Source organism: Vigna umbellata, chromosome 1 (genome assembly GCF_029865625.1).
Source record: "Vigna umbellata cultivar VRB3 chromosome 1, Vumbellata_1.0, whole genome shotgun sequence".
Classification (NCBI taxonomy): domain Eukaryota; kingdom Viridiplantae; phylum Streptophyta; class Magnoliopsida; order Fabales; family Fabaceae; genus Vigna; species Vigna umbellata.
In genome coordinates, this window is record NC_142165.1 from 8,685,049 (window position 1) to 8,701,325 (window position 16,277).

A 16,277-nucleotide genomic window follows, 5' to 3' on the forward strand; every position below is an offset into this window, starting at 1 on the left:
ACTTGAATTGTAGGAAAGTGAACGACTTCGATAATTCAGACGTTCGAAGGTAAAAAGAATACGTCAGAAATGTTAGTGTCTCGGTTCCACAAAATATCTACCGAAACATTTTGTGACTGAGACATTAACCAAATTATTTATAAAAAAAATGAGAGATTGATGCATGATGAGAATGCATACCTAATTAACATTAAAGTGTGCATGATGTTTGTAGAAATATTTAATGAAAGGATAAGGATTGAGATGTGAATATCAAGAAGAGAACATACGACAAATCCAATGCATTGATTTTAGGGTTTAAGGCATAAAACTCTTTCTTCCTTTCCCTTTCCCTTCCCCAATCATTCCAAAGTTAATGCCAATTTAGTCACTTTATGGTATATTGACACTCAAAATCCAACTGAATAAAAAAATATATTATTGAAATTAATCAATACAAATATAGGGGTGGACAAATAGAACCGAACTGCACTATACTACTAAAATTTGTACTAAACTAAAAACTAATTTGTATAAACTGAACTAAAAACTAATTTGTATAAATTGAACTGAGCTGTAAAACAGTTCAGGCAAACTGAACTGTTTTTTGTTTTATCAAACTGGACTGAACTGAACTATACTAAATTGTACTAAACTACAATATAAACTAAACTGAACTACTAACTATACTAATTTTACACTGAATTATACTAATTTTAAACTTAATTGTACTAGTTTTTAAACTGAATTGTACTAGTTTTTAAACTGAATTGTACTAGTTTTTAAACTGAATAGTATAACAATACATGCTCTTTTTAATTGAAATTTATTTTAATATTTATTTTATTTTATTCATAAGTGTCTTACAAATTAACTTTTTAATTATTTGATAGTATTTTATTTATATTTCTTTTATTATTATATGTGTATGGAAATTATTTTATTATTTATTTATTTATTTATTTTATTTTATTTTATTTTATTTTTTATTTTTTTATTTATATTTATTTTGTCATGAATATTATTTTACTTTTATATTTATTTTTTTAATTTTTTATTTATATTTTTTTGTTTTATATGTGTATATAATTTATTTTATATTTTTATCTACTTATTTTATTTTAAAATAATTTTTTATTTATATTTATTTTGTTCTCTCGTAAAATTGTTTTATTAATCAATTATTTATTATTTATATTTTATTATGTAAAAATTAAACTAATATTTATTAATTATTATAATATAATAAAAGATGATACTAGAAAAATTACTCTTAATAAACGTTTGTTAATGTTTTTGTCATTTGATATTTCTATAATATTAATTATTTTTGCTACATTACTATTTTTTTTATGATATTTCATTATATATTCATTTAATAAAATTTAACGTTAAAAAATATATTTTAGTTTTAGTATGTAAAATACTATCATTTAAAAATAATAATATTGATATTTATTTTAAAGTAAGTTGATTTTTAAAATAAATAGTTATTTTAGTGTGTGCGCTTACACATATTTTAATATCATTAAAAGTTTTTTTACATATTTTTACATATTTAATAATATGTTAAAGAATATAATATATTTAAAGTATTATTTTTTTATATAGTCTTTTTTTTTATGATTTATATTACTTAATTATTTAATAAAATTAAATTTAAAAAATATATTTTACTTTTATTACTTAAAAGAATATTATTTAAAAAGTAATATATGTTTATTGATGAAAAAATATAAAAATTTGTGATAAAAAAATTTTGTCTTAAAAAATTCATTATTAATTTTTTATTTGAGGGGTTTCTTTTATTAATATTTTATTATTAAATAACGTATGGAGCAATTGAACGAGAGCTAGAGAAGAGAAAAGAGGAGATACAGTTCTCACAGTTAACTAAATCGAAACTGTTATAAGTTCAATTTTTAAAAACTAAACCATAAAATAGTGTACTGAACTTTTAGTAAAAATGGATCAATTTTTTTAAGTATAATATAATATAGTTAACTATAGTACAGTACATATTAGTTATTTTTGTCCAATCCTATATGATGGGTTAAAACTGTTTATTTTTTTTAATTTATTTTTTCTCTCTCAAAAGTTTGGTTCGAAAATTAAGAATAGAACTAACTTAAGATAGTGTTTTATATTTTTAATTAACTAGCATGAATACATGATTCTTGACCAGTAGATGTTTTAGTTTTTACTTTCCTCTGTTTCCAATATATTTAATTTAATATACCATTTACTCTTTAAAATTTATGGTATTTTTTTTATCTTGGTTACTAAATTTAAAACAGATTGTTTCTCAAAATTAAAAAAAAAAATTGGTCTCTAAAACTTAAATTAAGGACTAAAAATGAGTTTTTTTAAGTGAAACTAAAATGAATTTTTTGAATTTGAAAAAGAAAATAGGAATTTGTTCAAAAATTTAGACACTAAAATATAATTAAGTATAGTCAATATTAATATTTAGTTAGAAATTTCTTTTATATATTTTGGCATCTGATCTTTATATTTTTTTACTTAAATTTACATTTTTTTTTAAAATCGATGTGGTTATTTTCGATAATTTGACGATGAAGTTGTTTGTAAATATCATGTTTCAAATTACGAATTTGTTACCAAACAAAATAAATCATTTTCTATTTGGTGTGGCATGGCAGTAAGAAAAGTTCTAAAATAAAAGATGCCTCATATTTTGAAAAGTTCTAAAATAAAACATGACTCATTTTAATATTTGTCAAAATTATATTTTGTTACATGATATCTCGAAATCGTGCTAACATCAATTAAACAAAAGAAATTGGGTTAATCATTTTGCAAAAGTAAAAAATTAATTAAAACAAAAAAAAATATAAGAATAAAATTCAAAAGTTTAAATATAGAGATTAAATTAATAATTAAAACTAATATTTATATAACATATTTTAAGTTTTAAATGAGATTATAAACATGATAGAACGAATTTATCCTATCTAGAAATACATGAACTTTATTTAAGAAATTCATTGTTAAATATCATTTTTCATTTAACAATCACCAATAACTCCCTCGTCACTCTTTATTCCGAAAAAGATTAATATGTTCATTTGTAAAATTATAACTATCTTCAGAAATACGGAGGTATCGAACAAAAGAAAAAGGAGACCCACTTTCCTACTTATCATTTTTTTTAAGAAAAAGAGAGAAAAAAGAACTTCAAAAAATTAAAGAATTATTTCGTAATTCTTTAACCCAAGGAAAAGAAAGAAAACAGGGACTTCAAAAATGAAATAATTATTTCGTTTTTGATAGTTTCCATATGAAAATATACGTAGTTCTTTAAAAAAGTATAATAATAACAGTAATAATATAATACAAGAAATTGACAGCATAATTTTACGCTCTATCATCCTTTGGCAGAAAATGAGATGTGATTACAACACCCTTACTATGAACAAATGGGAGATGCAGAGAATCAAAAAAAGAAATCAATAATGGTATAGTGTAGGATATGAAACTAATATCCAGCTTCTATGTTCTTGTTTGCTGTTCAAACTTGTCAAATATAGGGTCTGGTAGCAAAAAAACTCTGATTCCTCTATCATCAACAGTCAAAGCATCCATTTCACTGCTGATGACACTTTTTATGCGGAATCCCTTCGTCTGTATCACATTCCTTTGTCTAGAAAAAAACTCATTCCCTTTGGAAGAATCTGCATCATCTCTGCAAAAACATAGATCATACATTGGTTGCATAAGATGGAAGTTCTTTAGTATGCTATAGCTAAAGAGGAATTAGCTATTGTTTTGTAGGGAAAGAGATTGTTTATAAGACCGAATATTTTAAACATGGTTATAGAATTAATCAAGGAGATTTGGAAGAGAAATTAGAAACTGGAACATCCACATATTGTTGATAAGAGTGGTAAGATGCCTGTGCTAACTAAGCACTGAAATAATCTGGGAATTCACAAGAGATTAAAGTAAGAGAAGGTTAGATTTTTTCAAAGTGAGCTTTTTAGATTTCTACCATAAGGTCCAAAAGAGACAGAATCTGAGATCCTCCTTTAATCATTATCCATGATAACTCAAAGGAAAATAATAATCAGAATACCTCATCATCAAAGAAGACCAGCCTCTAAATCCAGCAGAGATAAGATGATTGATGGTGACATTTTGGTGTTTTACATGCTCTCTTGATAACAAAATTATGGACCATCCACCAGCTTGAAGCTTCGTGTATAATCTTAAAACAAACATGTACTTTAAATTCTTTGCCTCTACGATACAATTGTCAATGCTGCTGTTATCATGAAAACCACATCAAAAGAAAAAACCATGTCAGGTTACTGCTAAAAACATGTGCAGAGCTGCATCAAGTTAGATGGACAACTTAAAAATACATAAAAAACAACAACTGGGGGTTGAATAACAGATGTAAGTTGGAGTGAAAAAAAAAATGCATACAAATTTTGAACACCATGATTCCAGCTGGCCATGATTCAATTTCTATACCATCAACAATTGAGGAACATAAAGGTGGGTTAAGTAACACAATAAAAGACAAAGTTCATCAAGATTGAGATTATGTCACTTCAAGAATTTCCCTGCAAAAGTATTTCTTCAAAGAAAGAAGAATCTCTTTTACAAATACCCAAAAACTGAACCATAGATGTAAGATTCCTCTTTCAAAGAAATTATGGCCTCATACACAGGGGGGATAAGGTGGATGATAAGATTACCTTTGCAATAAAGTAGAAGAATGAAGATTTGGGGAAACGATTCCATCTATGTCTATCAATACCACATCAAGATCATCATCTGATGGTCTAACAGAGTTGAAATAATCATCCATTAGAGATTTGGTTGAATCCAAGTCTCTAGCATATTGACCTCCCTTGATATACCCTATGGCAAGGTCCTTGCAAAGGTTAGGAAAATGGTGTCCTTCCAAGTTATTGAGCTTGGCATGCAGAGAATAGACCTTGCAATAGTTGTACTCGTCATTTATATTCCGAAGCTCAATAATTCCAGCATGGCTACTTTGACAAGATTGCAGCATCATTGCCAGTGAAACCAATAAAGTAATCAATAAAAGCCCGGCAGCGGCTAATGCAGCAACAAGAATGGTTGCAACAAAGGATGTGATGTAGAATCCTGATTCCAGCACAAAACTGCTCCTCCTCAACTCTGTAACCACGAAAGAAACAGGACCAATAATAATCAAAATTATGCTATAATAATAAGTTGAAATGACAAGGTTCCATTACATACCAGAACCACCAGAGAGACTGTGAGCAGAATACATCTGCTCCATTTGATGGCCATAAGCAGACATAACTTCAAGCTGCTGCTAATTTCTATTCTAAAATCCAGTTAAAGCAGCACCAATTGCTTGCTTCCAGAACTAGAAATCAAAGGGGCATCCTGAAATTTTGGAGAGATTTTATTATCGTTCATGGTATCGGATCCAACAACAGTGACAAAGATGCAAATTAATGAGATTGGATTCCACTTTTGATATAACCAAAACTTACAAGCAAATGCAGTGAACATCTTTTCTTTTTGCTTTGTTTCTAGACCTTCCCAAGTTTTTTGACAAGGAAACATTTCAACAGAAAGGGATGAGGAAATGGGGAATAAGCTATAACTCATGACCCCAAATAACTGTTCAACAATTCCCTTTTCTTTTTCCATGAGAATTTCCCACCACCGAATCACCTGATCCTATATCAGAATATAAACAACCCTTCAAATTAAAGAATATAAAATATGCAAGCGATGTTAGATAATTTAAACATTCAGGGGGCACACGATCTGTGGTGTCCACAAGTTCCTAACCAACCTTGCTTCCGATCACACAGAACACAACAAATAACACTATTTGGCTCAAAAACAAATATGAAAGAGAGAGTAGAAACTGACCCAAAGAACGGTGTTTCAGTTTGTTGCATCCCAGTTAACTTCAAAAATCAAATCTTTTCAGATTTCGTCATCTGAATGTGTATTGTTAAATTGGTGATTGGGGAAGACAGTGAGAGAAAACAGCATCGAAGAAAGACATTATTATAAGCAAAATGAATTATGGAAGGAAACAATTGACTGAAACGATAGATATAGATCAATGATTCTACAGGATAGTTATGTGGCCACACTGTTTGGTTTATTCATTTTTTAAACATGTTTGAAAAACGAGATAGCTTGGACTTCAGAAAATAGGGATTTCAGCGTAATCCTATCAGTCTTCTTTTCTTTATCCTTTGTTTTTGGTGGTATTAACAATCAAGGTGTATAACCAAACACAGTCAATTACCAATCAAATTGTAACACTACTTCAAATTGTTTTCATACTGTCATTTTCCAGAACGTGGGTATACCCTACTGAAATCATTATCCTGGAATAGCGTGACGAAAACGTATTCACCAATTTAAGCACAACTAAAGTAAAAGAAAGTGTGAGGAGAATATTGGGATATTTAACATTACGAGAAATGTATTAAAACGCTAACCAAATTTTAGGCAAAAAACAAAGTATTCAGAGGATTAATTTACTATACGAGGTTGTGAGAACGTGTGATATACTGTTGAATGCGTGTCCTTGCGTACATTCACCTCTTAAAAATGGCGAAACACATAGCCCCACTTGGCACATGAGTCAGAATGGTGTGAGGTTAAAATTGGTAGTGGCTAGCAAGATTCTAGATTCCCAAGGCCCCACTTAATAATTAAACATAACAAGAGTAATAGTAAAATTAATAATAAATAGATAAACTATATAATGTATAATAGCATGGGGCAATCAAATCAGATTGAAATCTAGAAGACAGATAGACAATGCTTACCTTTCAGTTAAAATTATCAACTACTATTCTCTTTTATCTCTAAAATAACATGCTTTTAAGAATAGGAATTAAGCACAACGAATCTGTATTAATGAGTTATAATAATGTTGAATATTTAAATTTTACAAAACTGTATAACCTAAACGTATAAAACATTGCAGGATTAAATTCCTTTGCACTGACAAAAATTCCGATTAAATTCTTTGAAACTACCTAGGCTGTATTTAGTTCCTGAGAAAATGCAAGTAAAATACTTTAGATATTTACACACGAGATTTCAAAAATTGCCATTATGGACTCCATACACAGCAGAAAATGGTGCAAGGAGCTGAATAAGTATGGTTCAAATTTGGCGCATCCTTTATGCTTTTCACCAGACCTATGTTATTATTATTATTCAGGTCTGGCACTTCAAACTCCTACAGTACAAGTTCCAAATGTTACAAAATCCTTGATATCATTGTATATCAGAATGTTTTTGTAATCAAGGAGGTTCATGTCCTTTCTCTCTTTTTTTCAAATGGAACATCTTATTTTAGAGTGTTCATATATCACTAATAATAACCACATGGTGAATGGATGGCGAGGATGCAAAATTGTCTTCCCAAGAGTCTCATTAACTAATTGACATATCGAGAAAACTGCTTCGATCACTTGTTTACTAAATATTCGATCCATTCACAATGTTCACCACATTTTCTACTGTTCTGGCCAATTCAACTGCTGCTCCAACATAAGTATCCGGTGTTAACTTCAACAGATTCGTCTTTGCTTCTTCTGGAATATCTAAGCCTTCAATGAAGACTCTTATGCTGTCTTTGTTAACGGCTTTTCCTCTGGTTAGCTCTTTTAGCTTCTCATAAGGCTCAGGAACACCATATCTTCGCATGACCTGAATAAAATTTGCAAAATGATTATAGTAGTAAATTTTTTTAAGGGAATGATAACAAGCAAAATCAAGAGGATAGAGCACACAATTGTGGACAATTCATTTAAAACCAATGTTGCAGCGGCTGGAGATGAAAAAAACACGAAACCATATCTCGTGGATTGCAGCATCATTCCTACTAGTCAGTATTTCAAAGTTGAAGCACGGACTGCACAAACTCAACAAATTTTTCTACAGTAGAATAGGGTGAAAAATAAAGAAAGGGTCGAGTGGAGGGTCGACCTCTAAAATGAGGGAAGGCCGAAGGAATAGAAGGGATCAAACAACAGCTAGAAAGGTGGATGTAGAATGAAAGTATCAAGTGAGAGGATATGGAAAGAATTGCTTGTAATTGTGTCTTGTACTTTTATTTATTTATATTCAATAATAAAAAAAAACAATAATTGATAGTGATAATTTGTTAAGATATTTTCTTATTTGATGTAATCAAATCATATCTTTAACACTCTCCTCTTCAAGTTGGAAGATATGTATCATGAGTCAAATTTGTTATCAATGTCATCAACATGAAACTCCTTGAGAGACTCAGTGAACATGTTAGTCACTTGATTGGTGAAGCTGGAAAAGTCAATAATGACAGTTTCACGCATTAATTTAATGCAGGTGTGTGCAGGTGAATGTTGAGGAGCTAATAGCAGATGGTGGCAGTTAGCCATGAGTCAGAAAGCATGGAGATTGCAAGAGAAGGGCAGCTTTGATAGAATGGTTGCGATAGAGCTCAGGATGCAACAGCTCTTGGAGAACAAATCATATTTGAAGGGTGCAGAAGCTGTTGTAGAGCAAACAAGACTCCAAAGACAGGGGCTGCTGCAGAGCAAAACATGCTTGAAGAATGTAGTGGCTACGGGGAAGAAAAAGTGCTCACAGGAAATACATTCTCTCTTTCCTTTTCTCTGTTTTCTGTTCAGAGTTACTGGCAGATAACAGCAAGTCTAAGACAGAGCGAAAACTGGCACATTGATCTTCTACAAGATTTTGTATATCTTTAATTTAATTTTTTTTTTTTTGCAAAAACATGTGAAGGATTATATTTCTTTGACAGGTTTTGGCAACATTTAATTGTTTTAGATATAGATTGAGCACGCCTTTCTTCTCCCAAAGCACATTAACTAGAAAACTGTATTATCTTTAGAGAATGAAGTTAAAAGAATAACTTACTTCTTTTGTTCTACTTGAACTATATCAAGTAAATAATGAATAGAATTCAATATAAAGTAAAAAAGATTAAACTAAATAGTAATATAAAGCCAGAAGCATATACTTACAGTCTGTATTGGTTCAGCAAGCACCTCCCAGCACTGGTTCAAGTCTTCACTCAAGCGAGCTTCATTAACCTAAATTGTCAATTAAAATGTTACAATAAACCTCAATGAAAATACCAAAACCTGCTATCTTTTCTCTAGATTTAATAGAAAGTCTGAGAAACTTGCTACATAGTTATGAAAATAGTCAGTGACAGGAACTTTACATGTTCATCCTTCTTATAGATGACAACATACTATAGGGTGAAACTAACAGTTGAGATTACTAAAACATATCATCTAATAATGCTGTATTTCCAATAGAAAAATGATAATTATGCAATAGTAGGAGAAAATCAACGTAAATTCTATGTTGTGCTAAATACCTGAAGCTTCCCAATTCCTTGAAGTGTGCTTTTGTAGGCAAGAAGAGAATGACCGATGCCTACAGGCATGTTCCTGATGACAGTTGAATCAGTCAAGTCCCTCTGCAGAAAAAGGAAAAAAATGACTATAGAAAAATAAACTATTTCCAAGAGCTATCACAATTAGACTGTAACTGTCACTAAATTATGCTCAAAGATCAACTGATTAAAACAAGGTTATAAAACCTTTAAATTGTGAACTGCCAAGCTAATTTTTAAATTCTGAATAGTAAGATTTTGAAACAATGAAAAGTAACTTCGAAATATACAAAATTGTAATGTTCAATAGATAAAGCAACTTAACAAGTCTCATAAAACAGAATTATGTTATGTCAGTTCCTGAAGCCTCTATTTTGAAATGATGGAAACAGATGAATAGAATTATTGCATTAAATGAGACTGATTAATAACGTAGGGGAAGATAAGTTCAATAGTTCTCCTTCAATTCATTTTCATTTAACAATTAGAGCCTATATGACTTTCGAACATAGCCAAATTGCTCTTACAGTAGATAGTCAAATTGGACTATAAATTACAACATCTCAGCTGTGTTGATAGATACAGAAAATTGTAACAAAACAATTCCAGAAGATATATTAGTAAAACCCTCTTGACATCATAGTTTAGAATAATAACAATTCCAGAAAAAAAAAAAAAAAAAACTACAGTAGATCTTGCCTGCCAACGTGAAATCGGCAACTTCATGCTTAAATGAGACAGAACTCCATTAGCTACACCTAGATTGCCTTCACTGTTCTCAAAATCAATAGGATTAACTTTGTGAGGCATGGTTGATGACCCAATTTCACCAGCCTTAGTGATCTGTATAAAAAAAAATAAAAAAAAATAATAATTTTTGCTCTGAACTATAACACTACCCTAATTTTAGCTACTACATGAGAACGCTCACCTGCTTAAAGTAGCTCAAAGATATATAGCCCCAAACATCTCTATCAAAGTCAATTAATATATTATTGAACTGGATGAGCGAATGAAAAAGCTTTGCCATGTAGTCATGGGTTTCAATCTGTTAACAAAGTAGAGTAATATTATCAGCACCATACATTAAGTTATCATTTCAAGGGATCAGATGATCATTAAATAATAGTTCAACTCAGCTTTGATTATGAGTACTCACGATATTACTATAACAATAGAGACCAAAACAAAATTGAGCGTCATTAACAATCCACGAAATTTTTCAAAACAATGTATACGGGGACATAACAATAGAGATAGAAGACGTCTAAAAATTTTATATGGCTACTGACAGCCACAAGATGGAGTTTTTTTTTTTTTTTTTTAAATTGCATAAATGTGGCAAACTTTAACAGGTAAAAAATTTAAAATAAGTTAAAAACATACCTGAGCAACGTAAGGATTAAAACTTAATCCAAGAGAATGTACAAACTGTTCTGCAACCAGAGGCCAGTTAACATCGGGATATGCAACAACATGTGCGTTGTAATTTCCAACTGCACCAGCAAATTTCCCCAATATCTCAATATGAGACAGATCCTTCCTTTCTCTGCTTAATCTTACAGCAAAGATAGCCAGTTCCTTGCCCAAAGTAGTTGGTGAAGCTGGCTGGTGAGTAGACAGAAAAATTGCAAAGTTCAATCATGACAGCTTAACAATGAAGAACTAACAACTGATAAAGTGAAAGAACTATAAACATTAATGAATTGCAAATTGTTTAAAAAGGAACAATCCAGTACCCACAACCTTTCATGCAGCAGGAGCTCAAAGCTAAAAAGCAATTGTTTGCCATTTCAAAGTCAAGTATGTGAAATGGATATAAAGATGGTTTGGGGTATAAGTAGAAGGGAGGGTGAGAGGAATAGGTCGTAGGTATGAATTCTTATGCTAACAAAAAACTAACATTATTATTTGAAATAGCCCAAGTGCACAAATGAACATACCTGCCCATGAGTCCTAGAAAGCATTGGAACATGTGCATTATCTTTAGCCATGTCACACAAAGCTTTGATTATTTTATCCATGACAGGAAACATTACAGAATTCATTGTTTCCTTCAGCATCAAGGCATGTGCAAGATTATTTATATCCTCAGATGTACATCCAAAGTGGAAAAACTCAAGCACCTGCAAAAGGGTTTTAGAATTACAATTCATCAGAACTAACGCAGTGCATAGCCTAGCACAAAGAAACACACGAAGTGAACCTCAACCTTAGCCACTTCAGCATTGGATTGACATTTCTGTTTCAAGAAGTACTCCACCGCTTTGACATCATGATTTGTGACCCTCTCAATGTTTTTAACCTCCAAGGCATCCTCAAGACTAAAGTCATCAATCAGACTTTGTAGGAAAGTCTTAGCACTCTCACTGAAACTGGGAACCTCAACAATTTCAGGAATCATAGACAGCTGCAGCAACCATTTTATCTAACAGGAAACAATAAAAATAAAATAAAAAATTGAATCAACACATCCAACATCAGAAAACAATAATACCCTGAATAAAAAGTTCAAAACAAAAAACACAAAAGGGTTCTTTAATCAAAAGGGTCTCAAGAAAGAGGGGAATGAACAAGTGAGTACCTCAACAAGAACCCGAAAATAGATTAAGGCAGATTCACTCAAATAAGGAGACAATTCTTTGACTTTGCCCCAATAACGACCATCCAATGGGGACAACGCCGTCAAAGCAGAGAGTTCCAAATCATCTGAATGGGGTCCAAACATTTTGTGGGTGGAGGTGGGTTTGTGGGTGCTGAGGATGGCTTTGCAGGAGCAAACTCTGCGAAAGGAAGAAGGGAAAGAAGCATAGCAAAATGGAAGAGGGTTGTGATGTGTTGGACTTTGAAGGTTAGTTCTAAGAGGGTTGAAGCTCCCAAGCTGGGCAGCGCCAGAGAGTGCCGCGAACTCCATGAAAGGCTTTGGAGGAAGAAAAGCGCAAACCCCTTACGCAGTCACACTCAGGCTCTCTCCTTCGTCTTCTTAGGAAAATACACTCAAACACTACAGCAATTAACAAATCAAATTATTCACTAATGCTGTTAAAATATACTTGGAATATATTTTTCTATCCTTAAGTAAGGTTTTAATCCTTTATACGTGTCTCAAATAATAAATAATAGTTTGTTTCTAAGAATTACTTTGGATGAGAATGATTTTAGAAATATTTTCTTTAATCATGTGCAAAAAAGATACTTAACCTTTTATTTTCAACTTATCATTTTTAAATTTAACTTTAATGTTTTTAAAAAATAAATTTAATATGTATTATTTATCACATGTTTTGAAATTGTTGATTTAGTAATATAAATTATATATTTAAAAAGTATACATTTTATAAGTTAAATATTTCTCATGGAAATTGTACAAATTAAAATACTAGCATAGCCTACACAATTAAAAATTATTTTATAAATTTAAGTTATGATATAGTTTGTTTAAAACTATGACTTTGTTGTAAATTTTAATTATATAAAATAAGTATATACTTGTACAGCTCATATGCAAAGTATTTGCCGCAATTCTTAGTTTTATTATTTTATACATTTATTCCTAATCAGTCTTAATAAATAAAGAAATAAAGCTGAGAGTCCTTTGAAATGTTGAAAGGTTAAAAAAAAAAATAATCTGGAAGGCTAAATTATAGGTCTGAAGTGGACTTACTGGTAAGGCCCAAATTAATTTAGCCTGGCTATTCACTAAAACAAAAGTACGAATAATTATCCCAATATACAATTTTATGTGTTAATCCACTGAGTTGTCATTAATAAAATTAGTAAAATGTATAATGTTCTTACTGGAATTTGTAGAGAATTTTCGAGGTACCAATTGTGGAGATTTTAGAGATCAGAGGAGAAATTCACTTGTAAAAACTATAATGCTTAAATCAATAAGAATATATATATTATAAATAGTAATATGAAAAGTATTCTTAAGATAATTTATTATAAGAATATAATATAAGAGATAAAAACAAAAGATGATTAAGTTGTTATAAAATATCTGAATTATGTTACAAATATATTAAATATATGATAAAATATTTTAAGTGTAGTCTATATCTATATCTGGATTCTCTTTGTTGAAGTAAATATCAACAATATTGACCTAATAATGTCATTAATTTGGCTACAAAATTATGATAATAGTCTTTAGCTTTTATATTGCACTTAAATTTTCTATGAAGTTTATGATTATTTGTTTAAAAATCAATACATTCACATCTTGAAGAGAATAGATCTAAAAAAATAAAAATCCATCTTATTCGATTATCCAACAACAACAACAATTTTATCTTAGCGTACAAATAACAATAATAATAAAATTTTATCATCATTGTAGTTCTATTATTTGTGTACTTTAATTTAAACTCATTACTAATAAAAAACTATTTTATTCTATTCTATTATTTGTGTACTTTAATTTAAACTCATTATTAATAAAAAAACTATTTTATTCTATACAATTTGATAGGTCTTTTGAGATTTAATAAAGAGATACCAATATAAAACTTAAGTTAAATCTTCTTTAATGGATGACACCATTTCCTATTCACTTTATTCAATTATTAAGCAATAACAACACTTTCACCTCATCATAAAAAAATAATAATAAGTTTTATTATTTTTATAATTCTATTATGGGTTAAATATGTTTTTAGTCCCTAAACTATTGATCGTTTCTGGTTTTCGTCCCTCTTTCAAAGTAAAGTACAATTTGGTCCTCATTCTTTTCGAAACGTTCGTTTTAGTCCTCGAAAACTAAACCCAGTTTAAAAATTTGGTCCTCATTTAGCAACAAATAAGGACTAAAACCAAAATTTCGAGGACTAAAACGAACGTTTCGAAAAGAATGAGGACCAAATTGTACCTTACTTTGAAAGAGGGACGAAAACCAGAAACAACGAATAGTTTAGGGACTAAAAACATATTTAACCCTTCTATTATTTATCTAATTCAATTTAACCTCTGTTTCGGTAGGGATATGCAGGACGATTAACCTTTCTGATGTGACTTTGTTACTTTCCGATATTGGGACCGAGTGCTCCCTTCGCTTGTCCTCAGAATCGTTCGGTGGCCTCCAATGCTAGGTTGTTGCTATCTCTGATTGGAAGTACACTCCGACACTCAAGTTAGGCGTGTGTTTAAAGAGCTTTTGCTCACAATAGAATATTTAGTTAATTATTATCAGTGTTAAGTATTTGGATATAATGAAAAATGAATAGAAGTTAGCTCTGATCCTATATTTATAAGTCATCTCATTGGAACCTAAATTGATTTCAGGTCTAATAAAATAAAAACAGACTTACCTTTAGATTAGATTCGGTTAGTTGTGAATAAACACCTTATCAATATTTTTTACTCATATTTGATCATTCTGCTATTATTTGATAGATTACTGGCCCAATTATTTATTGGTCCTGTCACGAGACTTTAATATAAGGGGTGTTGCTCCCTCCACCTCCACAGCCTTCTCCCTCCACCTCCCCAATTATCTTTAATTCCAATTATATCCTTAAAGTTAAAATTTTTTATTTTTATTATTTTATTATTTTAATATTTTAATATTTAAATATAAACTAATATAAATATACATTATTAAAATACATTAAAAAGATATTCAAAAATAATAAATCAAAATATTAAAATATCTAATAAAATAATAACAGAAACATAAAATTAAAACAAAGCTTAAACGGATGACATCCTTCAACGGATGTCAACATCCGTTTAAGGCGAAACGAATGTCCGTTTCGCCTTAAACGGATGTTGACATCCGTTGAAGGATGTCATCCGTTTAGGCTTCGTTTTCATTTTACGTTTTAGGGTTAAAGGATTATTGGAAAGATTATTGGAAGGATTATTGGAAGGGTTTAGGGTTTAGGATTATTGGAAGGATTATGACTACGTACCTGGAGAGGAACCACGACAAGCACATTACACCACAAACGCACTGCACCACGTACTGCACCGAAAGCAAGAGGAAGATTGCTTGACAATTTTTTTCACGATCACTGAGCTTTGCAGAAAAATATTTTACTCATACAAGGAACTACGTAGGTTATCAGTGAAATATGTTATAAATGAGTAAAATTAAAAAACAATAATTCTAAAAATAAAATTTTACTGAGGGGCAAAATAGTAAAGGGGAGGTGGAGGGAGAAGGCTATGGTGGTGGAGGGAGCAACACCCTAATATAATTCACTCAATTTCTGGTCCAATTACAGTCCAATATATGATGTTAACCGGTCAATTCTCTTAACCGCTTGGATATCATAATATACAACCTCTATTAATAAAAAGTATTTTATTATATATAATTTGTTGGATTTTTGGGATAGAACACCAATAAAATCTAAGTGAAATTCTCATCAAAGAATAACTCCACTTTTATCTTAAAAGCTTAATAGAATAAATTTATGAAATTTTCTTAATATAAAGTGTTCAACTTTATCAAATTTGGAAGTTAAAGCCGCACTTAAACTTTTAATAATCTCCCCAGTACCTTTTCATATTACACTCTTTCTTGAGAAGAAACAATCTTAATCACCAATAACTCAATTGTGTCATTCTTAAAACATATCTAGGATTCTCAACATAATTGATAACAACTCCTTATGACAATTTATAAACACTTATGTCATGATTTTAGAAACTAGAATAGAATATAAAGTACTACAAAGCAAAAACGAAATACACACGATACAGGGAGAGAATGATATTATGTTACGTAAGGTATGCTTACAATATCAAAAGAGTAATAATGATAATGTTAATAATTTGGGCGGAAACATCTAAGTCTGACCTAGGATTACCAGTTCAAAATGAAATCACCAATACTGTTTTTGTTCTCTTTCTCAAAAGAACACGACAATTTGTC

The 16,277-nt window shown here is 30.2% G+C and overlaps 1 protein-coding gene and 1 pseudogene across 2 annotated transcripts; both read right to left on the reverse strand.

The window, feature by feature from the left end:
- Positions 1-3,343: 3,343 nt before the first annotated feature.
- Positions 3,344-6,194, reverse strand: LOC124841974 (uncharacterized protein At2g39920-like; annotated as a pseudogene). Its single transcript, XR_015780458.1, has 6 exons — positions 5,887-6,194; positions 5,499-5,688; positions 5,236-5,388; positions 4,704-5,151; positions 4,076-4,264; positions 3,344-3,685 (listed from the first exon to the last, which is right to left on the reverse strand). The product of XR_015780458.1 is annotated as an uncharacterized protein At2g39920-like (transcript).
- Positions 6,195-7,065: 871 nt separating this feature from the next.
- LOC124841972 (uncharacterized) lies at positions 7,066-12,412 on the reverse strand. Its single transcript, XM_047318356.2, has 9 exons — positions 11,982-12,412; positions 11,610-11,825; positions 11,341-11,523; positions 10,784-11,005; positions 10,329-10,445; positions 10,097-10,240; positions 9,380-9,481; positions 9,018-9,086; positions 7,066-7,695 (listed from the first exon to the last, which is right to left on the reverse strand). Exons 1-9 carry the CDS (start codon positions 12,309-12,311, stop codon positions 7,465-7,467), a joined length of 1,614 nt encoding a protein of 537 aa, XP_047174312.1. The 5' UTR covers positions 12,312-12,412; the 3' UTR covers positions 7,066-7,464.
- Positions 12,413-16,277: the final 3,865 nt, after the last annotated feature.

Coding starts and splice junctions, on each gene's coding strand:
- LOC124841972 (XM_047318356.2), bottom strand. CDS start 12,311: ATGGAGTTCGCGGCACTCTCTGGCGCTGCCCAGCTTGGGAGCTTCAAC. Junction 10,446..10,783: donor TTAATCCTTACGTTGCTCAG/GTATGTTTTTAA, acceptor CTTTGTTAACAG/ATTGAAACCCATGACTACAT. Junction 10,241..10,328: donor CTTTGAGCTACTTTAAGCAG/GTGAGCGTTCTC, acceptor TTTTTTATACAG/ATCACTAAGGCTGGTGAAAT.